This window comes from Cinclus cinclus, chromosome 18 (assembly GCF_963662255.1).
Source record: "Cinclus cinclus chromosome 18, bCinCin1.1, whole genome shotgun sequence".
In the NCBI taxonomy this organism is placed as follows: Eukaryota; Metazoa; Chordata; class Aves; order Passeriformes; family Cinclidae; genus Cinclus; species Cinclus cinclus.
In genome coordinates this window covers 8,424,605-8,447,519 of record NC_085063.1, presented here as the reverse complement: position 1 = coordinate 8,447,519, position 22,915 = coordinate 8,424,605, and the positions used below count along the sequence as shown (strand labels likewise).

General features: G+C 45.2%; 1 protein-coding gene across 7 annotated transcripts; it reads left to right on the top strand.

Annotated features, from left to right (window-relative positions):
• Positions 1-360: 360 nt before the first annotated feature.
• On the top strand, positions 361-22,812 carry CSNK2A1 (casein kinase 2 alpha 1). 7 transcript variants are annotated; one of them, XM_062504825.1, is made up of 15 exons: positions 7,217-7,529; positions 8,213-8,296; positions 12,118-12,308; positions 13,321-13,432; positions 14,315-14,416; positions 14,825-14,875; positions 15,572-15,631; positions 16,265-16,348; positions 16,726-16,836; positions 17,655-17,756; positions 18,535-18,635; positions 19,328-19,476; positions 20,729-20,815; positions 21,466-21,618; positions 22,479-22,812. In XM_062504825.1, exons 3-14 carry the CDS (start codon positions 12,208-12,210, stop codon positions 21,579-21,581), a joined length of 1,176 nt encoding a protein of 391 aa, XP_062360809.1. In that variant the 5' UTR covers positions 7,217-7,529; positions 8,213-8,296; positions 12,118-12,207; the 3' UTR covers positions 21,582-21,618; positions 22,479-22,812. The 7 variants fall into 7 exon arrangements, with proteins under 7 accessions (XP_062360804.1, XP_062360807.1, XP_062360809.1 ...); XM_062504819.1 differs by having other exon boundaries at positions 21,466-22,812; XM_062504820.1 differs by lacking the exons at positions 7,217-7,529; positions 8,213-8,296 and adding an exon at positions 361-433 and having other exon boundaries at positions 21,466-22,812.
• The last annotated feature ends 103 nt before the right edge of the window (positions 22,813-22,915 follow it).

Below are 22,915 nucleotides of genomic sequence, written 5' to 3'. Positions count from 1 at the left end.
GGGCCTGGGAAGCGCCGGTACCGGGGCGCCTCCGCAGGCCGCAGTCGCCCCCTGGCGGCGGGTCCCGCGCACAGCCCCACAGAGGGGCTAGGCCCAAGCGGCCACCGCTTACGGCCGAACCTCCCGCCGGCGCCGCAGAGGCCGACACGGACCCCGCCACCTTCCCGCGGTTCACGGGGACACACCTGGACACACAGCGGGAACAAACCCGTGTCCTCCCCACACCGCCGCTATCATCATGGACTACAACTCCCATGCCCTCCCGCGGCGAGCTCCACCCTTCCCTGCGCACGCCCCCGCGGCGCGTGGCGGGGCTCGCGCGGTTTCCGTTTCCGGCGCGCCTCGCTCTGGTCCCTGCGGCGGCGGCCGAGCCTTGTGCCTCCGCCATATTGTCTGTGTGCGGCGGCGGCGGCGGCGGTAGCGGCCGCGCCAGGTACTGGCGGCTCCGGCGCCCACGCGGGGCCCCGCGGCGGTGGCGGGCGGAGTGGGCGGCGGGGGGGGAGGCGCCGCTGCGCCTCCTGAGCTCCTTCGTCGTTTCTCCCCCCCCCCGCCCCCACCGCGGGCGCGGTGTGGGCCAGGGGGCCGCGGCTGCCCCTCAGGAGAGTGGGGCCGCGGCGGCGCTGAGGGGGAACGGGCAGAGCGGGCGGGTCCGGTGCGGCGGGAAAGGCACGGCCCGCCGCCTGCTGCCCTCGGAGGGGCTCCGAGTCCCCGGGGGCAGCGGGCAGGGGCTGTGTAGGGGTCGCCCCACTGCCCCCAGCCCGGTGCGGAGCCGCCCTCGGCCGCGCAGGAAGGGCAGGGCCCCGCGGAACGGGAGCCGTCCCCTCCCCCAGCTCTCCCAGCTCGCACATTCGGGCCGTGTAGGTGTTATTTACCTCAGTTGCTCGATCTTGTCTCTTCCGCGCCCTGCGCGGAGAAATGGGGAGATGCGGAGGGACATGGAGAGGCCTGTTAGTGCTCGCTCCCACCCCCGGCTGCGCAAGGACTCCGTTCTGGGCCTTTCTGGGTGGAGAGGAAGGTCGTTCTCGTGGCTTTCCACACCAGTCTGTGGAAGCAGTGATGGTCAGTCTTGCCCCCGCTGTAATTTAGTTAATTGTGCATTGGGACTGAGAACAGTGTGGCTGTTGGTAAAATGTGGTTTGTAAGAGATGGGTCAGATAAGATTATGGAACCCCATGTGTGTCAGATCACTTAATTCTTACTGAGGGCTTTGGGTAAAACCAATAAAGTTTGGATTGTGAATATTCAAGTGAAACGGAGAGGCAGGCACTGATGTGTGGTCTGGTGATCAGTTGCAGGACCTGGAGTCATGACATGGAGCTGTGTGCAGGTGATTTAGATTGGTTATTGGGAAAAGGTTTTCCACCCAGAGGGTGGATGGAGACTGAAATAGGCTCCCCAGGGCAGTGGTGACAGTCCCAAGCCTGACAGAGTTCAAGGAGCGTTTGGACAATGTTCTCAGGCACAGGGTTGGATTCCTGGGGCACCCTGTGCAGAGTCAGGAGTTGGACTTGATGTTCTTTGTGGGTCACTTCCAGCCTTGGTACCCTGAGAGGGGTCTCTGATGATTTGGGATTTGTGTTGCTCAAATCTGACCCTGGGCTGGGGTCTTGGGGGTCTGCTCTTGCACTGACCCTCTGTGCCAGACTTTGAAACTGGGCACATGTCCCTGGAGAGGGCTGTGCCATGTGCTCACCTGGCTCCTCATTAAAGCTCAATCCTAGGTGCACTCCACAAATGGGTAGGGAAGAACCCCTGTTAGATGGGAATGGGCGCAGTGGCAGCTGTTCAGGGAAAAGCAAGTGGACACCCAGCATTTCTGCTTGCGGCTGGGAGTGATTTCTTTGTTCTTTGAACATATTCTCTTTTCTGAAGGAGAATTGCTCAGATTATTCAGACTCAGAGTTGGGGCTTGTGCCATCCTGCCAGCTGACCTGGGTGTTAGATGTGAATCCAGTGTGGACTCCAGGTGCATCATCAGCTGGGGCAAAGGAATTACTCATCCTGGTGTTGCTGGTTTTAGTGTGATGTAGAAGAGGGCAAAGTTTCTGCTAGGAGAGGAGAGAGTGAACTTGGGAAGACTCAAGGCAAGATTTGGGGAAAGTGTGAAGCTTTATCAGTTCCTTAATTAGCCTTAAAACTAGGATTAGGGTCATATTCCAGTTCCTACAGCACATACTGTTTGGAGGCATGCACCGTGTCTGTAACTGAAAGATGAAAACTGGAATTGGGATGTCCAGTCCCAGGTACAGGGCAGACAGTGCTCTGCACTCTGAAGATCTGCCTGTCCCTTGTGGCTGGAATCCCTGTTCTCTTTGGATGACTCCAGGCAGGGAAGGTCCAGACCTTTCCCCGAGCATGAAGAATGTCCATCTTTGGTGGTAGGCAGTGATCCTTTCCTTTCATCTTGCCAATGAGGAGAAATTTTCCATTATTTCACCTTTGTCTAGTGATATATAAATACCCGGTAACATAATTTCTATTATTAGTGAAATTTGCTGTCTTTTTGTTCGCAGTGTGTGTGGTGGTAGAGGTGGGTCTGCATGTCCTGCACTCAGACCAGAGAGCTTGGCTGGTCAGCTGCTGCCCACGGGGAGTTAAAACAGGGTTGAGGAAGGGAACATAGTCTTGGCTTTGGCTGCAGTAAAGAAGCAAAAACTCATGCAGCTCAAGATCTGGGTGATATGCCTGGGTGAGGGGATGAGACACAGAGCATGGACAAATGTGGTGAGAGGTAGATGTTGGAGGAGAAAGCAGACACTTCCAAGTGGGAGGTTCAGAACAGGTTTTCTGGGTTTGGCAAGGCTCATGGGTTCTTAGATTGAGGGAAAGTGATGCTTACTGGATGTTGGGAGTAATGGCTTTTTGGAAAAGCAGTAGTAAAATTGGCAGTAGGTTCTAGCAAATGTGAGGAAATTGGATCATGGACTGTTACATGACATTAAGGTTTGTGTAGGGGCAGTTAATGATATTTGGTTGCTTGAAGAAAAACAGTGAGATGTGAGAATGAAGATGCAAACCTGGGATTGGGGATTGACTTGGTAAAACACCATTTCCTGAAGGTGAGACATGGAAAGACCTAGTGTTTGATATTTGGGGCATTTTCAAGTAATGCACCTTAGGTTCATCAGCATGGAATGGAAGTAGGAATCTCGGGGTGTATAGGATGTTAAAAGGTTATTATAGATTTGTGGAGTTGTACAGGAAGAAACTTTCTGCTCTGATGAAAGGGACATGTACCCAACTTTGCCCAATTTTATTAAATGCTGGGTGTCCTTATACTTCCATTTCAGTTCTTCTCCATTTTCTCCTTACAGAACTAATTTTCTCTTTGTCTTTCCTCATGTCCTCTGAGGAATAAGGGAAGGGAACACAGGAGAAGCAAATGGGTGACATTGTAGTGGTGTGATTAATTTCGTGTCACATTTCTGAAGAGGCAGGGATTTATTTCTGGGTTACCAGATCTGTCACCTCCACCATTCTTCCATTATGGAATTGCTTACATTAAGATACCTGTTGCAGAAACTGTGCATGACATTGTTGCCATCTTAGATCTTATTGTCCCATAAGAGTTTTGAGAGAAAAAACCCCAAGATTTTAAGATCAGGAAAGACTACCTTGACTTAGTCTGGCAACAAACATTTGTCGCAAGTCAGCTCTTGGATAATTTTTCTAAGCTTGGATATCTCCTTCCAGGGGCTTCCAAGAGCTGACTTCCCTGGAATTTACAGAATGTAATTGGAGAAAGGGAGTTCTCCTTTGAACCTGAAAAAAACTGCTTGGAAGAGGAGGCTGCAGCTTTTTGAGCTGGTGTTAGTGCTGTTGCTGAATGTAGAGTGTTTTTCCGGGCTGGTTTTTGGCCTTTTTTGCCATCAAGGTGCCAAACTTACATATCGGTAGGAAAGATTGATGTGGGCATAGGATCAGTGGTTCATGGATATTTTCTGGTTAGGAGTCGAGTAGAGAAGCAGCAACATGAGCCTGGCACAAGCCTTACCTGCTCCTGTGTTCACACTGTTCTGGACAAATGATTTTATTATCCCTTTCATGCTGCTGCTTTGAGATGCTGAAGAGCAGAAGGGAAGCTCGTAGTTCTTTGTGGATTTGGTGCCACCTCACATTTGGAAGAGTACAACTTCAAGAATTTTAATTTTCCTCAGAATTTAGTTCTGAGATTTAGGTTATGTGCTCCTTACTGAATTCTGCTTTTTAGTTAATATTACCATTTACAAGGAGATGGTTTCTAAGGCAAACTGTCCAGCTCCTAGCCATGTAATGGCTGCATCATATTATGGCAATTTATTTCACGTGAGTGGTGAATAAAATGTGTGCTAGATGGAAAACAGTTTGGAGTCAAGGCAGGAGTTTGGCTGCAGACTGGATAGTCTTGAGTGTTAACAGCAGACCTAGAAAATTGAAGTTACTCACTGTTTTTGCAGAGAATTAGGCTCTGCCCTTGCACCTTCTGGAACAACCAAGGGCTAAATTAGTCCTCGCTTAATTAAGCCAAGTGCAAGGAGAATCCAGTGTGCTGATGTAGAATTACGTGCCAGAACTTGCTTTGCCTAGGTGGGAAAGGTCTTTCTGTGGTGGGAAGAAGTGGCCCCAAATCCTCTTGTGTGTTCAGGGAGCCAAAAAGGTGCCTCTCCCTGTTGTTACCAAAGCCTTTGGAGAAGGCATTTTCTCAGAGCATATTTGCACATGTGCATGTGAGTTGTCAGAAAGTCTTTATTTTTAGTGTTCAGAAAATGGATGAGCGTGGACACACACAACAAATTAATTTCCAGTCTAGAAAAGCAAGAGCTCCTGCAGTGTTCCTTGTCTTGCAGCCTTTGTCACAGGTTTCTCTGTCTGTTACCAATGTGCTGTTGAATTCCAGCCTTTCTTTCACGCTTGGTCATACTCCAGAAGGAAAAAGAGGGCTTTTTGCTCAGTCTGAGGCATCTAGATTAATTTCAACTGATGTTACAAATTGAGTTACAAGTTTTGGCACAGTGGCTTTACTGGGGGGTTGTGAGGTGTGAAGGAGAGTGCTGATTGCTGGAGTTTTATAGCTGGTTTTTCTCCATTCGATTCTTGGAATGGTGGTAGCTAATTTCATCTTGTGTTAATAATGAAAATTTTTTAGAGAATTATGTCAGAACTTCACTTGCTGGCAGGGGTTTACACTGGGTGTCTCTTGCTGAGCCTGCTCAGTGCTGGCTAAGTGATGGAGATGATTTGTGGTGCATTGCCTGCTCCATGGAACAGTTGATCACAGGGATTTCCTGAAGAAATAGTTACAAGCAGTGTCCTCTGGTTTATCCTTTGGCCGTGGTAACTGTTCCTGCCTCTAGGAATTGCATGTTCAGATCAATTAAAACTCTCTAACTTTTAGAGATGGTTGGTACGGGTCAGTTTTCTGAGTTCTGTCTAAATCCCTCTCTGTACATGAACCAGAAGAGTCAAATGAGCTGAATGGTTGTCCTGGCAGTACTCTGTGCCTACTAATTAATGAGGAAAAGAAATGTGTCACTTAGCAGCAATTAGGGAGGTAGAACTTTACAGAGGATGCTGCCAGTCCAACCTGATGTCAGCTGTGAAGATCCTGTAGTGCTGCTGAAACATTCCCCTTTGTGAGCCTCCAGAAGAGTTCCCTGGTGTTGCTGGGGTCTCAGAAACTGTAGTTTTGGTAACTGGAATACTGTCCAAAGCTCCAGCAGTAGAGATTTAGTTTTGTTAATGCTCTGGGAACAAAAAGGAACTGCTTCTTGTTGAAGTATTGCTTTGGCTTTAGGGCAGACTTAAAGGGATATTCCTCCAAAGAAAATCCCCCCACCTTTCCTGCACTCCCTGCTCAGCCTGAACTGTCAGACTGGGGAAGAGGTGCAAGCAGAGGAGTTTTGTCATTGGTTTCTGTCTGCTGTGTGTGTATGGCCAGGTTTGTTTGGCAATGCCTGGTTATATTGCAGCCATTTTTATTGGATTGTGTCAGGAGTCCTTGGCACTGGCAGTGAGGATATCCGCTGGGTTTATGGGAGCCTGGGACTGGTGGCAGGAGGAACTGCAGCCTTGGGAAAGAGGCAGAGCCTGTGCTGGGGTGCTGGGACTTGGGTGTCTTGCTGATGTTGCCGCCCCCTGGAGCTACATGGCCTCATCCAAGGTCAGTTTTTGGGTCTTTGTCTTTTGGGGTCTTTCCCTTTGCTCCATGTTCTGTTGACTAACTTAGCTCTGAAAACGATGGTGGGATAATGATCTCGGGATATTGTCTGTTCTGCATAGAATCCCTGAGGAGATGGAGTGAGCAGCATTCCTGACATTGCTGCTGGAGGTTATCCCGGTGTTCTGCCCCAGGTCCAAGTGCTGTTGCCAATGCTGATGTTTGGCAAAGGACAAATGTCCAACCAGGCTGAGATATTGGAGACCCATAGAGGGTTTGTGTGAGCTCTGCTAAAATTCAGCTGTTACAGATCTAAACAAAAAGGAAGACAAAGTATGACATACCTTCTGCCAGGAGAGCTTGTGGCACCAGTGCCACTGCCAGGGCATCCTGGAGGGTGACAGACATGTTAGACGCTGCTTTCCGAGTTGGGAAAGTGGGACAGTGAAGTTTTCCCCAAGACTGTGAAGAGTATCATAAAACATGGAGTTACAGTAAAACCATTCCTGTGGCTTCCATATAGATTGTGATCCTCATTACAGAGGATGACTTCTTCATTGGCAGGAATCGTGAGGAAATCAGAGAGGAATCAGTAGAGCTGATGTAGGAAGAACCAGTCTAAATTTAGGATGTTTCTAGTGCAGAATTACTCCAAGATGTTTCTTCCAGTATAACTAAACCTGTCAACTGCTTTCCTTACAGCCTGGCCATATCTTGTTTTGAATTTATCACAACAGTTCATGGTTCTTTTTTTAAGGGAATGTTGAGGTCATTAGGTATTATTTGTTATTTCTCTGCAGCTGGACACAACCAGCTTTAAAAAAAATCTGGAAAATAATTCTGGTGAAAAATGCAGTTAAAGCAGACTGTGTTGTTCCTGAACAATACCCAGAAAAAAGTTTGATTTCAAACCTAACCTTTTTTTTAAACTCAAAATTTTAAATCTGCTTTCCTGTTGATGTTGTCCCTTTAGTACGTAAATGATCTTCAGGAAAGAATGTAAAATGTCCATTTTTTTAATCCAGGCTTGTTTCTATTTTAGCTGTAAAATCATAGAAAAAATATAGGTTGCAAGGGACTTCTGGAGGTCATTTGTTCCATACTTGTAGTGCTGAAGTTTCAGCATCATGAGAACACACAAATCAGGGCTTTTTGTGAGATAGAGCATGTTTTTAAATAAAGCTGATTATTATTATTTATTTTAAAAGTAAGCTGGGTGTTGATCAATGTTGACTGCCAGCAGGCAGTACTGTAATATTTAGGCATGTCTTGATTTTTTAATTTCAGTGGTGTTTCTTCAGTATTAGATATTCTCCAAACTCTGAAGGAGCAAGTGCACTTCCCTGGGAGGATTACAGGGCTATGTGAAGAAAATAATCAACAGTTTTATCTGGTAATTGTAATTTTTGCTCACCCTACCAAATCACATTGTACACTCATGATTTTAGAGGCTGGGTTTAAGCTTTCTGCTATGAAAGGTAACATCTCGCTTGCAGTTGTAGATAAAATAAGGGGAATAACCTTTCCATTCCAGACTCTGCACTATAATTCTGCTCTTCTCCACTGACAGAGCTTTTCTTCTCTCACAACAAACCCGCTGCTGTCTCAGCCTGTTTACAGTCTTAGCCTGGCACAATCACCACTGTAATGAGCTTACGTGGGGAAAGTAGAAGTGAGAGGAAAGTCTCTAGACCTGTTTGGCCGATCTGTCCACCTTGCTTTCTCCTCGAGAGGAGGGTGAGCTTGTCTGGAATTCATAAAGCTACAGAAATGTTTCCTTGGCTCTTCGAGTTCAGTTTGCTGCAGTTCAGGCCCTGTTTTACTCCTTTGGGACTGCTGTGGGCTCACTGAAGCCACGTTCACGTGGGCCATTGGGAATAACTAGGTTTATGTGGTGTTGAGCAAGGTGTTCTGGGTTCATTCCACTCTCTCTGGATGAACTTGGATCTTCCTGGCAATATACTGTTCACACTGAGGGCAAGGCCTGCTGTTAGCAGCAATCCACAGGGAAGCCGGTGTCAAGCGGTGTTTGTGTTCTTGGGTACATTATTTATACTCCAAACCTTATCCACAAAGGTCATCACTTGGATAGCACTTGCAAGTTCCCTGGGACACCAGCCTTCCGGGAAGCTCTTGGCTTTCAGCTCACTGGGAGCCTGTGTAAGTGCTGCATCATACTGGGGCAATTTTGTAGGTTTTAAGTTCTGAGTGAGTAACTGCTTGAGAGAGGTTCTGTGCCAAGAACATTTCCATTTAAAAGGAAAAAAAAATCATTCCAGTATCTGTTATTCTGGACTTAAAAAAATAAAAAGGCAAATTTTACTAGAGGCGAAGTAGGTGTGTTTCTCAGAAACTAATCTGCATGGATTTCTTAGCTGTGTTTTGTTGCTACTTGCTCTAAGTGCATGCATCTGGAAGGACAGAGGGTGTAGGAAATTCTTGTACTAATTGGAGTAGGTGCTGGAAGTATGGGTCCTTCACAAAATATCAAATTCTCTCTGGGGCTTGGTTGCCCTTAGAATTAGAGTGCATTGTAAGGGTGATAACATCCCTTTTTAAAAATGGGAGGGTTTGTAACTGGTTTAGAGTAAAATGTTTTAAAAATCAAGAGTCAGAACATCGAGAGGCTTTTTACCATTTTATTTAACTGTAGGCACAAAATGTCTAAGCTTGCCAAGGTGTTCAGACAACAGGCTACTGTTAAAATAATTCAAACTTTTAAGAGCTGATCTTTTTTAATTAGGCGTTTCAGTTAAAAAATTCCTATATGGTGACAGTACAATTGTTTGTCTCTGGGCACTCCTGTGGAGTCTGTCAGCAGGACAGGAGCTGTGTTTGGCTCTGTTCTTGTGTGGGATGAGCTGGGTTCCTCTTGATAAGGCTGCTGTGTAAGAAATCAGTTAATTGTTAGTTTGCTAATATTCTAGCAGCATTTTTGAGGATAGGCCTGTGTGGGAAAAGCCAACAGCGAAACTTCGGTGTGGTGATCTTTTGCTGTAGCTGTCATGTGAGCCATTTTGGGTGATATCTGTCCAAGGGGTGTCACCACAGGGGCTGAATGAGAAGCTCTGTGTCCTTGCACAGGCAGGCCTTGGCAGTGAACAGCATTTCAGACTGGTTGGGAGCTTTGTCTTCCTCTCTCTGTGACCTCTGGTACATTGCTTACATGCTCATGGTTGTTTCCTAGTTAAACACTTCTCTACCAGGGAAATTATTTTTTTAATGTTTTTGGAGACGCTCAAGGTTACACTGGACGCTGATCTCATCACATCTTCTTTGATTAGATGATGTTGAGCAGATTCTCCCAATATAAATTATTCTATGATTCCGTCATTAATGCAGGAATTCATAAGTGACAACACTGTTTGGATTCTGCAGAAAGACAACTCATATTTTATAACAAGCTCAGGGCACTAATCTAGGTACAAATGCTGCTCATACTGTATATTTTTTCTGCTTTAAAACTGCAGGCTCAACTGATGCTTGCATGTCAACACCTGTCCCCATTATCTGTCCTTATTTGTGTCATTCCCTTCTGCCAAAGAGCTTGGCTCCACTGCAAAATAATCCCCCTCCAGGGGCACTGAAGGCAAAAATCTATACAAGTTCCTTGGCAGTTTTGAGCAGAGAGTGAGCAGCTTTCATGCAGGGTAAGTTTGTGTATGTCTGTAACTGTTTGCTTTAAAATTAAGTTATCTGGGCAGACTCTCTCCCCTTCCTGTGTAAGGAACAGTAGAGACAATAATACCTACCCTAGTAAATAGACATTGTGTGCCATTCTTAGAAGCTGCAGTTGATGATTTCCTGAAAAAGCCCTTCTCTGAGCAGCCTGCTACAATGTACTGCTTGAGCTAGGCTAGAGCTACATGACAAAAAATAGCCACTGTGAAATTTGATCTATCTTTAGATAATGTGATTGATTTTTCTTTTTTTCTTTTTTTTTTTCTTTTTTTCTTTTGGTGCTGAAATTGATCTTGCTAATCTGGGTGAGGGGAGCAGTCACATGTGCTTTATTTATACTGGGTTGTGCTTAAAAACTAAAATTGCTAAGTCATCTGAGACGTGTAAGTTCAGTTAATTCCTTCACAAGGAGTATTGGGCAGAGGAAACAGGCCAGAAGCACAGGGAGTGAGGAGAAACCAAAACACAGTGATTAAACTTCGAAATCTAATAAATTTCACTGTACTAAACTGTTCCAGTAAACTTGCATGCTCTAGTAATGCCTAGGGACATCTAATTTTTAAGTGTCTGAGTCATGCCACATAAATGCTTTGTGGTCTTAGATGATTGCTGCCTCATCTACTGAAACTGTATTTTGTGAGAGGACTAGCATTTTGTCCAGGAATAGACTTAAGATATTTTTAGGAATGCTTCATATTCTTCCATTAGCTGGACACACGGCTGGAGTGCCCCATCCTTCTTTTATTGGTCTAAGGCCTCAGTCACCCTTCCATAGTGGATTTTAGGATAGTGCTATTTCCCCGTTTAACCTTTGGACTGGATTACTGTGACCCTATCTACCTGAAGCTGCCACCAACACCATTTGTGTGCCAGTAGGTCAAAAAATAACCCAGTGCTGAGCTCTGTCCCACCTAAGGAGGCTTTGTCCATATCAGAGAGCCTTCGCATGCACTTCTGCCTCTGGAAGCAGGACCAGCTGCTGGTCAGGTTGTGTGACATGGTGAAGGACATCAGACCTGTGTCCCCCAGGTCCTCCATCACCTTCACACCCAGTGGTTCTTGCTGGGTCTTCAGGAGCTGAAGTGCTGCAGACCTCAAATAAACAACGGGACTCTGCCTGTAGAGCAGGATTTTGCTTCTAGAGTTTTCTTCTGGTGTGACGTGTCCTAGTAGCTTAAGCTAACTGCTCCGAGCAAATTTCTAGGTCTTTCTCGTTAATGTGTGATTAATGGGGCTGTTACTTCCTTCTGCAGTCTGGCAGTTGCCCATTTTCTGTGAGGGGATAAGATTGGCATAGCAAGTAAGTATATTAGTTTAGATAAGTGTTGCCTACTGTTTGAGCACATGCACAGGGCTGCATGGCCTTGCCACCTGCTGCTACACACCACACAATGCTCTTCCCTTCTCCAATACAGTTCCCTTTCTTGTAAATTATTTTGAAAGCTGACAAGGGGATTCTTATATTTAAACATGTAAAAAGGTGTTAGCTTCCCCTTGTGAAAGATATGAGAGATGTAAAGGCACCACATTTATCTTACGTAGGTCAATATTGATGCAAAACTGTAGTGAGTTACTGCTGTCTTAAATATTCAGATCTGGATGATAAAGTATTCAGGCATATAGGATAAAAATACAGTCTTAATCTCTGCCATACATTAACTTTCTTTTGAGGGGTTTTGACCAGTCTCAATACTGATAAAACTTACCAGAAGCTTTGCAAAAATTGCATTGTAAGGAGGAAGGATTTGAGGTACTTTGGGCAAGCAGAATGCAAAGGAACACCTTCAGACCCTTGCAGCAGTGCATTTCTTTGATGTTTAGATGAAACACCATAATCCAACACAGATGCTGCTGTCTTTTGGACAGTCAGATTTAATGTTTTGACTGTAGGAAGATGTGACTAAAGCTGGTTTCCATCCCAGCAGAATTGATTTTGTTACATTGGATGGCCCAAGGCTTGTGATGGGGGTGAGATTGCGGCCCATGGCTGTTGCTTTCAGTCTGGAGTTGAAAGAAGTGGATCTGTCTGCAGATAGAGAGCACATGGCATTCTTTCATTTTGGAAATTTACCTCTACAACCAGCAGTTGGAAACAAGATGCTGAAAGTTACCAGGTTAGGGGCTTGGTTTGTTAGGGGCCAGTCGTATGTGAAGGGAGAGCAGATCAATGGCTTTCAAGCGATCCCAGGCCCGTGGCTGGGCAGGCTCCAGCCTCTCCTTTGCAGCAGCTTTTAATGATTAACTTAAATACTTCTGAAGTACCTTGAGAATTTAACCTCTGGTTTATATTCTGTCTGCAGGTGGAGGAATCTGAGGCCTTTCTCTGTCAGCACTGCAGACCAGGTCGCCTCTGATTTCACATCTCATTTCCGCCTGCCAAGCTGTCTGATATGTCGGGACCCGTGCCGAGCAGGGCCAGAGTTTACACGGATGTGAACACACACAGACCCCGGGAGTACTGGGACTACGAGTCGCATGTTGTTGAGTGGGGGTAAGTCTGGGCTGCTTCTGGATGTCCCTGCACCAGAGTCAATCTCTCTGGATCGTGTGTAGTGGTACTTGGGGACTTCAGGCACCTGTGCTGCGTGAGGCTTTTTCAGACTTCTTGGCAGATGGCAAGGGAAGGGATCACAACTTCTCTTCAGAAAAATGTTTCTTATCAAACTTTTAATTTCCCAGTTGTGGAGGAACATTTATAGCAGCTTCCTTAAAAGTTGGAGGAATTTTTGCCAGGCAGTCAGGAAACATCCCCTTTCAGAGGGAAGAAAATCTATTTCTGAAACAATCCAAACAGTCCTGAATGCAGGGCTGAAAAGAAATGAAAATACTTTCAAACGGAAGTTGCTACTGACTTGGAATAGTGAAGAGACTCTGCCGACTTATTTAAGTATATGCTATTTTATAACTTGTTGCTCAGCTCTGCAAGTGCCTGGAAAAGACATGGCTGCTTCTCTTTGAAGGAAGGAGGTGTCTAAATTGAGCTCATGACTAAAGTGTCCCAGAATCAGACAGTGGTGGCAGCTTCATAGCTCTGCGTTCCTGCTGGGATATGGAAGGCCCAGACAGAGTTCTGTCCTCAGCTGTGCAGTTCCCAGTTTCTGGAATGTACACAGTTGTCTGAGCATAAGTGCTGCTTTGTGCCCAGACTGTTTTTAAACAGCCTTGCACTTAGATTTTCCCTCTTACTGGCTTCGTTGAATTTTACCAGCATTATACATGTTAAAATGGAGCTTCTGAATACAGAGAGAAGGGATAGTTCAAGTTTGCTAATACTGAAATTCACTGTTGGGCTTTCAGTCCATAGTTTTGGCTTGAATCTGTTTTGGGCAAACAGAAGCTCGCTGTGTCTCCTAATTCTTAAATCATTCAGTTCAGGAGAGGTAAGGCACTAGTTAATCCCCTTTGTCTGGGAAGTGAGGCAGTGATTGAGTGTTAAGGAGCAGTTTATAAATTGTAGTGGAAATGACTGAGCCCTTTGGAATTCTGATCTTTTCTCTCCACAGAAATCAAGATGACTACCAGCTAGTTCGAAAATTAGGCCGAGGCAAATACAGTGAAGTATTTGAAGCCATCAACATTACAAATAACGAAAAAGTAGTTGTTAAAATTCTCAAGGTGAGCTGGGGATTGGGCAAAAGATAAAATCTGTCTTGAGGTGATCAGAAGGCCAGAAAGGGCTTTTTGATGTTCTAAAACTGAAATCCTTAAAGCCTGGCTTTGGAGTGTCACTCAGTCAAGCAGGCCTTCCATTTGTGCCTCATGATAGAAGCCCTGCACTTGGTTATTAAGTCAGATCTCTGCCTGTAAGGAATTAGGCTCTGTCTTAAAGAAACCCTAGTGTGCAACACCTTTTTACTTGCAGCTAAGCAACATTTCAGCAGCTGACTACAAGCTTCTCTAAGTGCTGATGTCCTGGCAGGCTGTCATGGCTGTGGCCTTCATTTAGTGTCCCTCCAACAGCCCGTGTACTTCTCATAGTTAAAGAAGTATTAGAGTATCACAGAACTGTTTGGGTTGGAAAAGCACTCAAAAGCATCAAGTCCAGCCAACAACCCAGCACTCATGTCCTCAGGTGCCACATCTTTTAAATCTATTCAAGGATGGTGTCTTCACCACTGGAGCAGCCTGTTCCAGGGCTTGACAACCCTTTCTGTGAAGAATTTTTTTGCTGATACCTGTATCTCTCCTGGCATGACTTGAGACCATTTCCTCATGGCCTATCAGATCATATTCAGAGAGCTTTTTAAAAAATGTCATCTTCCTGCCTCTCTTTCACTTGGAGTTATTGTCTGTAGCTGTCAGGGTTGTATGGTTAGAAAGGAGACAGCAGATATTTGAGCCCTTACTGATGTGGTGCATACTCAGGTTAAATTGCAAAGGTTCCAGTATATTTTGCTGATTGGCAGTCACCTGGGTATCGTCATCATCTGGGTGTTGAGCTCTTAGCCTCACTTTACTGCAGGGCTTTATCTTACACTTTGGGTTTTTATTCTTCAGCCTGTTAAAAAGAAGAAAATCAAGCGTGAAATCAAGATCTTAGAGAACTTGCGAGGCGGTCCCAATATAATCACCCTTGCAGATATAGTAAAAGATCCTGTGGTGAGTAAGGGAGGAACTTGAGGGGTACACTGGGGTAATGGGTGAAGTTGCTCTGTTTTCAGCTCTGACCTGGCTTTTTGTCTTCCCCTGCTCTTAAATCCTGCTTTTGAATTGACTAATCAGATCAGCTCTTAATCTGCTTCTTTTAGAGGGCCCTTCCCCCACAGTTCCATCCAGCCCCTCACTCTGTGAGGAAGAGATACCAGTGAGCTGAGACAAGTTAATTCGCTCTGCAAACAGTGCTGCTGGAGGCTGTGGGCTTTGGCTCTGCTCTCTCTGTCTGGGGGGAATCATAAATACATCCAAGGCAGAGGGGTTTTGTGCACTTTTAGGAGAAAAAATTACTAAATTCGTTATCCTGAGTCAAAACAACATAGCTGAATGTTTGTTTTTTTTTTTCTCTTTTAGTCTCGAACACCCGCTCTGGTTTTTGAACATGTAAACAACACAGACTTTAAGGTACAGTGTGGGATGTGACTTCTATTTCTTTTTCTGTTTGAAAACAACTTGTACTGTCTTTCTGGGGAAGGGAAAGTCCATGGGACAAGCATTTCCTTCCAGCATAGGAAATGCTTTTGAAGGTAAATGCAGTTGGGACAGAAATTTGTAGTTAGTCCATCAGTACAATTTTGCCACAAAAGTTACAAGGTGAGCATACAGATTCCAAGAGGTATTTAACCTTAGAGCAATTGTGGTCTATCAGTGCCTGTCTTTTATGTCTTTAAAGCCTGCCACATGGCTTTATGCAGCAAAATAGTTTGCTTTTATGTAGCAAAATAGTACAACTATTTATTGGAAGTACTTTAAATGTGGACAGCTGTTTCTGTGGCCTTCCATACTCCTAGGAATAGAGATTTTAATGTTTCTTTGTCCCTTCATACTGACCTGCCTCAGAAGAAGAAAGGCTGTGCAATGCCATCCATCGTGCTTGTGCTGGGTGGGTACAACCAGAGGGAGGTAGTGACAGGAACCAGGATGTACTCTCTGAGCAGAGATGGGAGTAAATGATGTATGGGGTTTGCTAAGGGGGAGGAACTGACTGATCAGACTTGGAAAACTTGGACTATACCTTCAGATGGGTTTGGAGACTGCCAGCAGCCCAAAACAGGGATTTTTGGATGTTGAACACTGACATGATGTGTTTGTGTCCCACAGCAATTGTACCAGACATTAACAGATTATGATATTCGATTCTACATGTATGAGATTTTGAAGGTAAGTTGGTGTTTTGCTGTTTTATTGGGTTATTTATAGTATTTTCTCTCAGCTAATCCTGTAGAGATGACTCTCATGTCACTGATGATAGTGACATCATATCACTAAGGGAAGGAAAGAGAGAGCCTATGGAAGAATTGGGCAGAAAAATATCAAGTCAGTATCTATTTTTCAGCCTTTTGGTGCATTGAGATACCTTAATATCCTAAATCAGGAGTACATGTAGCCTCTGAAGAAAGAAAACTATGAACTGTTACTGGCTGGGTTTATGCTCTGTCATAATGTGAGTCAAATATCTTTGTCCATTCTTCTGAGCTAAGTTATTTCTCTCTAGGAGCCTGGAGGAGGGGGGCTTGTGTGATCCTTACTGCCTATTAACTATGCTCTTAGAGATTCAGAAGTCCTAATTTTTATGAGGAGGCACATGAAGTGAAGTCAAGATACTTGTGTTGCTGCGACCACCCTTTGAGAGGTGGCTCTAGAAGTATTTTCTGTGATCAGTGTGTCCAGTCCAGGATCTGACACTGGACAGTCTTGCCACCTAGTTAGACTTGATATGTGTGGAAATATTTTTAAATATGGTTGAACTTAAGAATTCTTGTGACTTAAGCATCTGTTGCCTTTCATGTGCAGGCTCTAGATTACTGCCATAGCATGGGAATCATGCACAGAGATGTCAAACCTCACAATGTCATGATTGACCACGAGCACAGAAAGGTACTGTGGGGTTGCTGGGGGGCAGGGAGGGGTCCTGCTTTTCTCTTTGCAAACTGGGATCCATTTTGGGTACTCCTGTGTAGAGGTCTGACAGACTTCTTTGAGGGAGATTCTGCTCTCGCGGTGTGGACAAATGTATAATGAGAATGTTGTGCTGCATTTTGGGGCTTTATTTAGTCTCGTGTAACCCATGGGCAGGGTTGTAAGGAGAGCTATTTTATTTAGAGACTGCTTGGTGATTACGGGTTTAGGGGGAATGTTAATTGAAAATGGAAGACTTAAAAATTAACTTCAAACTAAGTTCATCGGTGTCATTCAGCCAATTGAAGGCTGGAGCATCCTTTGAGCCTTTTTTCTTTGTTTTGTACCATTTTTAGCTTAGACTAATAGACTGGGGTTTGGCTGAATTCTATCACCCTGGCCAAGAATACAATGTCAGAGTGGCTTCCAGATATTTCAAAGGACCTGAACTTCTTGTAGATTATCAGGTAAGAATTACCAGGATTTCTTACTGACTTTTATATGGAAAGTCAGTGCCATTTCAAGGTAGTAAACCCAAAATTCTGATGTCTTGAGAGCTTAAGATAAAGACTGTCTATTCCAAAATGTATGACAGAAAGCAGTCACCATATATCCACTGAATTAAAGAAACTAATGAGTAGTCTCAGGACCTGAGGAAGAGCTGGAGAAATATCACTATGGATCTTGGAATACAAATGTTGAATATTTTTTTAGCAAGGCTGTGTTTGCAGTAAGGTACTGGAATGAAACAAAGCCCCTGTGGGAACAGCAAGTACTGCATGAACTTCTAAATTAAGCTATAAAAGTATCCCCTTATCTGATGGCAGTTTGCATTATGGAAATCACAGTGTCCCTGGTGACTTTCAGACCATTCTGGTTCTGGAAAAAGGCACATCCTCACCTGCCCATGGACCCTGGGGAGTCCACACCTTTTGTTGCTTGTTGCAATGTTTCCTTTCCCAACACACGTTTCTCAGTGGTTTATAACATTGGAGTTGGCAGTGAAAAGAGAAGAAAGCTCTGGTCTTTAATATCCTGGCAGACAGGGATGGAATTAGGATACCTGCTGTCCTGCTAATTGCTGTATCCAGTTTGAGTAACTGGAGCACTGAGCTGAACAGTGGTTTAGGGATGGAGATACGTGAAAATAGTTCAGTTTGTTTCCAGTGTGACATGGCTGTGTTCATATCACCTTGGTTGGGGCGGGGGGGGGAACCCTCTTAGTTCTGGAGGTCTGTTCTGTTTAATTCATTAGAAATTGAATTGTCCTTCTGGTTTTGTACAGATGTATGATTACAGTCTGGATATGTGGAGCTTGGGTTGCATGTTGGCTAGTATGATATTCCGAAAGGAGCCATTTTTCCATGGCCATGACAACTATGATCAGGTGAGAGCTGGTCATGTACAATGTCTGTTCTCTTAGCACTATGAAGGTTTCCTGCTTAGGCTTCTATCAAGTCATCCAGAGAATTTTTAAGCCTTTCTCTAATGGCTTCTTTGCTCAGTTTGAAGCCACATTCCTTTTCTCAAGTGTGCAAGATTATGTAACCAATTAAATAGAAATGGATTTACAGAGCTTTGTACTTAGGAGCTCCTCAGTAGGTGTCTGGGAAAAGCTGTAGAAATAGCTGTAGTAAGGCTGGTGTGTTCTAGTACATAGTTTGACTGTTCCTGAGAATATGTTCTCTGGAAAGCCCCTGACACTACTCACTCTGCCCCACTCTGTATAGAAACTGAATTTGGTACAGTTCTATACAGATTCTGAAATATTTGATGTGTTGCTTCTAGGCCAAAATTTTTATGTTTAAACCTTTATCATGTGCTCAGCATGTGACTGCCATGCAAATACTCTGAAAACTGTTCTCAAACCTTTAGGCTGGAGCTCTCTGGGATGATGCTTCACCTTTCACATCCAAGATCCAGAGTTTCTCCTCTTTGACCAGTTATTCTTTCCTTCCCTCTGTTGGTTTTAAATATTTTCATGCAATTAAGGGAGGTAGTGCTGCATGGTCTAAGGTTTTGGAAATTTTAGGGTCTGTGGCTCCCCAGTTCACACTGCTGGGACCAGGTTCCAGCTCCCATGGGCATGTGCTGCTCTATCTTCATGCAGGCTCTGGTATTATCATACGTTCACAGCAGTGAATTCTTTTTGTGTTTGTTCCCAGCTGGTGAGGATAGCCAAGGTGCTGGGGACAGAAGATCTGTATGACTACATTGACAAATACAACATTGAACTGGATCCACGTTTCAATGACATCTTGGGCAGGTGAGCCAAGGTCTGGAGTCTCTTTGATAGACCCAGACAGTTACAGCTTTGTCAACGGACCTTGAAATGAACAAAAAATTTTGGGGAGAAATCAGAGCCAGGATTCTGGAGAGCTGACACTTTGCGCCTTTGGTCCCTTTAGCCTGTGCTTCTCATAGCCCTTTATATGGAAATGGACCTGAGGAAAGATTTTTAAATGTCATCCAGGCAATAAAGGAACTACTGGAGCAGAAAGCATGAAGGGCAAATGCTTTCTTCAGTCTGGAGGGAAAAAAACAAAACTGTGTTTCTCAGCATTAGTGTGCAGAAAGTCAGGTGCTGCTGAAGATGGAATTTATATGGGTTTTTTCCCCTCATAGTGGGACTAAAATTAAAGGAACTCACTGGATGCATAAGAGATGAGCAGAACGTACAACTTAAGGCCTGTGATCCATTCTAAACATCAGTCTTGCTGCTGTCTGGGGTCGTGGCAGGGCCATGCAGGGGCTGTGGTGAGCGAGGTGGCTGTGCTGGGGCTGTGACTGCTGTGCCACCGCGTGGAGACACAGTGACACTGCCTCGTGTTCTGGCCGCTGCACAGAGCACCAGCCTCTCTCAGGACTGGACATATGTCACAGTTCTTGCTCCTTAAGAAAGTGAGTTTTGGCATCCCTGTCCCCTGCCTGGCCTGATTTGGGTCTGTTTTCCTGCAGACACTCCCGTAAGCGATGGGAGCGCTTTGTCCACAGTGAGAACCAACATCTGGTGAGTCCAGAAGCTCTGGATTTCTTAGACAAGCTGCTGCGATACGATCACCAGTCACGACTCACAGCGAGAGAAGCCATGGAACACCCCTACTTCTGTGAGTATCAGCTGCAGTCCTGAGACTTCTGCCTCTGGGAAACACCTGTTCCCATGGCTTGTGCAGATGGGAACTGAGAATGGCAACAAAGCCTGGTCTCTGCAAATAATTGTGCTGGAGCTGAGGCTGCTGGTGTCTGTGTGCCACCTCCATCACCCAAGGAATCAGTGTTGGGTGCCCAGGTCAGGTTCATGAATCAGCAAGGAATATCAAGGAAAGTCATCTAAATCACATGATTTGGGGTTACTTTCTGCAGGTGTGCATGGCTTCGTGTGTTTGGATAAACTCAGAGAATTATGGTTTATTTATAAACAGGTGTTTTAATTCCTGTTGTGAAATTGCTTAGCCACTGCTATAGTCAGGTCTTGATTTTGCAAGCAAAAATGTAACTTTCTCTAGTAAATGCTTTTAAATGGTTGCTGTTTTTCAGATACTGGTATCTAGGAGTTTAAGTGGCTGCAGCAATGCATAATGTCAATATTTGCTCAGGTGGTTTGGTTTGGGTTTTTTTTTTTTGCTGCTGCTGAAAGGCCCCCTGTAATTAACAGACTGTTGATCTATGTTACACCTGTTGCAAAAATCCCAGGGAAATGTTTTGCAAGTATGAGCATTAGTGAAGCCAATAGCTTGGAATGTGAGAGCTGGATAAACAGTTTATTGACTTGTGTCCACAAAAGGATACACGTAGTGCTGAGCTCAGCAAAGTTGGGAATTCCCTTGTCAGATGCAGAAGGCCTGGGAGGCAGGAAGGGATTGTCCCTGTTCAGGTGAGAGCCTTATTTACATGCAGCTGAAAATAAAGAGTTAGTTGTGGTCATCTCATGGAAGACACACCTGACAACTCACAGATACGTAAGATGTGTATAGAGACATGACATGTGATTGTAATTACTGATAATCTTTCTGCTTGCTACACCCATATTCTGGGTTTGGCTTTCTGCAACTACACAGTTGCTTAGCACAGAAAGATCGACTTTGCCATAATATCCTTCAGCTTTTCCTGTCAGACAGTCCTGCTGGACCCCAAATCACATCATTTAGCTGACTTTCCCCGATATCATATGACCTTGGTACCTTCTTGAGTGCTTTCCACTGGAGTCGGTGGAAATGTCTATATTTCAATAGATGATGGTTGATGTTATTTGACATAGGCAGAGTACCAGGACTGGGTGAGCACAGAGGCCACAGTTAGTCTGTGTGCCTCAGCAGCTGTCTGGCAACACGGCACTTACTGGTAGTGTGCTCTTCCTAGATCCCATTGTGAAAGACCAGGCTCGGATGGGCCCATCCAACATGCCAGGTGGCAGCACTCCTGTCAGCAGTGCAAGCATGATGTCAGGTCAGTTCCATCAACTCTCCTTGGTGCTTGGTGTGCTAAAGCAATTGTATGTGTGGGGTGGATGGGAGGACCCAGGAGAGGGGAGAGTTCAGCAGGCAGTGTGGTGTTGGGTCATCTCCCAGGGCAAGTAGAGCTGCAGAGTGGGTGGGAGAGTTTGATAAGTAAGGCCTTGGGCAGCCTGACCTGTTTTTCAGGTCTCAGTTTAAGAAGTTCTTTGCAGTTAATTTTCTGGCAGCAGCTTGAAGGACAGTCCACTGGCACAGGCTGCCCAGAGAAGTTGTGGCTGTCAGATCCCTGAAATTGCTTAAGGGCCAGCCAGGCTGAACAAGGCTTGCAGCAACCTGGTCTAGTGGAAGGTGTCCCTGCCCATGGCAGGGGGGTTGGAACAAGAGGAACTTCAAGGGTTACCATCTTAACCCAAACCATTCTGTGATCCTGCCACATCTCTGCCCATCGGTGACACTCAGGGGTGTGCAAATCTGTGCCCTTCACAGAGCTGCAGATAATAGTGACAGATCTTTAATCTCGGCTTATTTTGGCAGCTCTGAAAACGTAACTGGCCTGCAGAGCTCCCACTTGACTTCAGAAGCTGTCCTGGATAGCAGCGCGCTGTTTTTACTCTAATTCTTGCTTACCTGTCTCTCTTCCAGGGATTTCTTCAGTGCCAACACCTTCACCCCTTGGACCTCTAGCAGGCTCACCTGTCATCTCTGCCACCACCACCCTGGGGATGCCGGTTCCAGCTGCTGCGGGTGCCCAGCAGTAGTGACGGGCTCTGTCTCCTGCTGCCTGAGCTGAGTCAGGTGGGGAAGAGGTTTCCCCCTCCACCTCTCCTCAGGACGCAGCTCGTGCCTGGCAGGGGAAGGGAGGGGATGAACACTTTGGAGACACCGTGTCTGAACTGTTGCTTGTGGATTTATAGTAGTTCAGTCATTATATACAAAATTATTATAGGCTGATTTTTCTTTTTTTACTTGAACTTTTCGTAACTCAGGGGATTCCCTGAAAATACCTACAGATGGAATACTTCTTGGACAGTTTTTCTTTCCCCCTGCCCCACCCCTCCCAAAAAAAAAAAACCACCAAAAAAAACAACAACAAAACAACTCTTCATGTAATAACAAAGATGAATCAACAGCATTTCCAAGCTCTTGCATCCTGCTGGAAATCTCTTCTCTTCATGTTCCCACCATTATTCCTCCACAAGCCTATACCTTGGGGGACTGTGCTGTTCTCCAGAGACTACCAAACCAAGTCTTCATGAGGCAGGGGAGGGGATTTCTTAAAGTACCACTTACTTGAACCCCATGTCCTGCATATGTCCCAGCCAGGGTACACTGAGGAGACAATTCCAGTAGGGAGAGGTGGGATAAGCTTAAAAGGAGTAAGTGCAGATAGTGTCCAAAACCCTAATTGGATTGGGTAATGTCTCCTTAGGAGTCAATCAGAATGCTAACTCACCCCTTGCATGTAATTTTAGTCTTAAAAATGAAGTTACTGATCCAGTTGGAGTCCTTGGCACCTCCTGAGACAGGTGCTCCTATAGAGTAAGCCCTGCTCTGATCAGCCCCTTTCTTGTGGAGGGTTCTTCCAGCCATTGCTTGGCTTGGATCTCTGGAATTAGTTTGTTATTGGGTATATTGTTTTTAAATTGTTTCTATAGGTTTCGAGCTGGTGGCTACTTAAAGCTGGAAAAATCAGACTGCGCCAAGTCCGATCCCACATCTTCACCCACCATCCCCTCCCTCACGTGCCATGTGGTGAGAATACCAGTTACCTCACAGTCTTGTAAATATGCACTGAGAGGAAGGAGCGAGGAGACGTTAACTTAAACTGAAATGGTAGATCAGTAATTGTGGACAAATATTATCATTGACAACGGAAAAGCACCCTTGTTACAGCCCTGCTACCCCTTGCTGTGTATATATACTTTGTCCTTCATATGTGAAAGATCCAGTGTTGGAATTCTTTGGTGTAAATAAACATTTGGTTTTATTTATCGAGGTTAGATTTAAGTTCCCTGTGTAGAGGCCTCCCTGGGGTGGTCATACACTGATGCAGGAGTGGTGACAGCCACATGTGCACTGGGCAGGCCATGTC

Coding starts and splice junctions, on each gene's coding strand:
- CSNK2A1 (XM_062504820.1), top strand. CDS start 12,208: ATGTCGGGACCCGTGCCGAGCAGGGCCAGAGTTTACACGGATGTGAAC. Junction 18,636..19,327: donor TTCAATGACATCTTGGGCAG/GTGAGCCAAGGT, acceptor GTTTTCCTGCAG/ACACTCCCGTAAGCGATGGG. Junction 20,816..21,465: donor CAGTGCAAGCATGATGTCAG/GTCAGTTCCATC, acceptor TCTCTCTTCCAG/GGATTTCTTCAGTGCCAACA.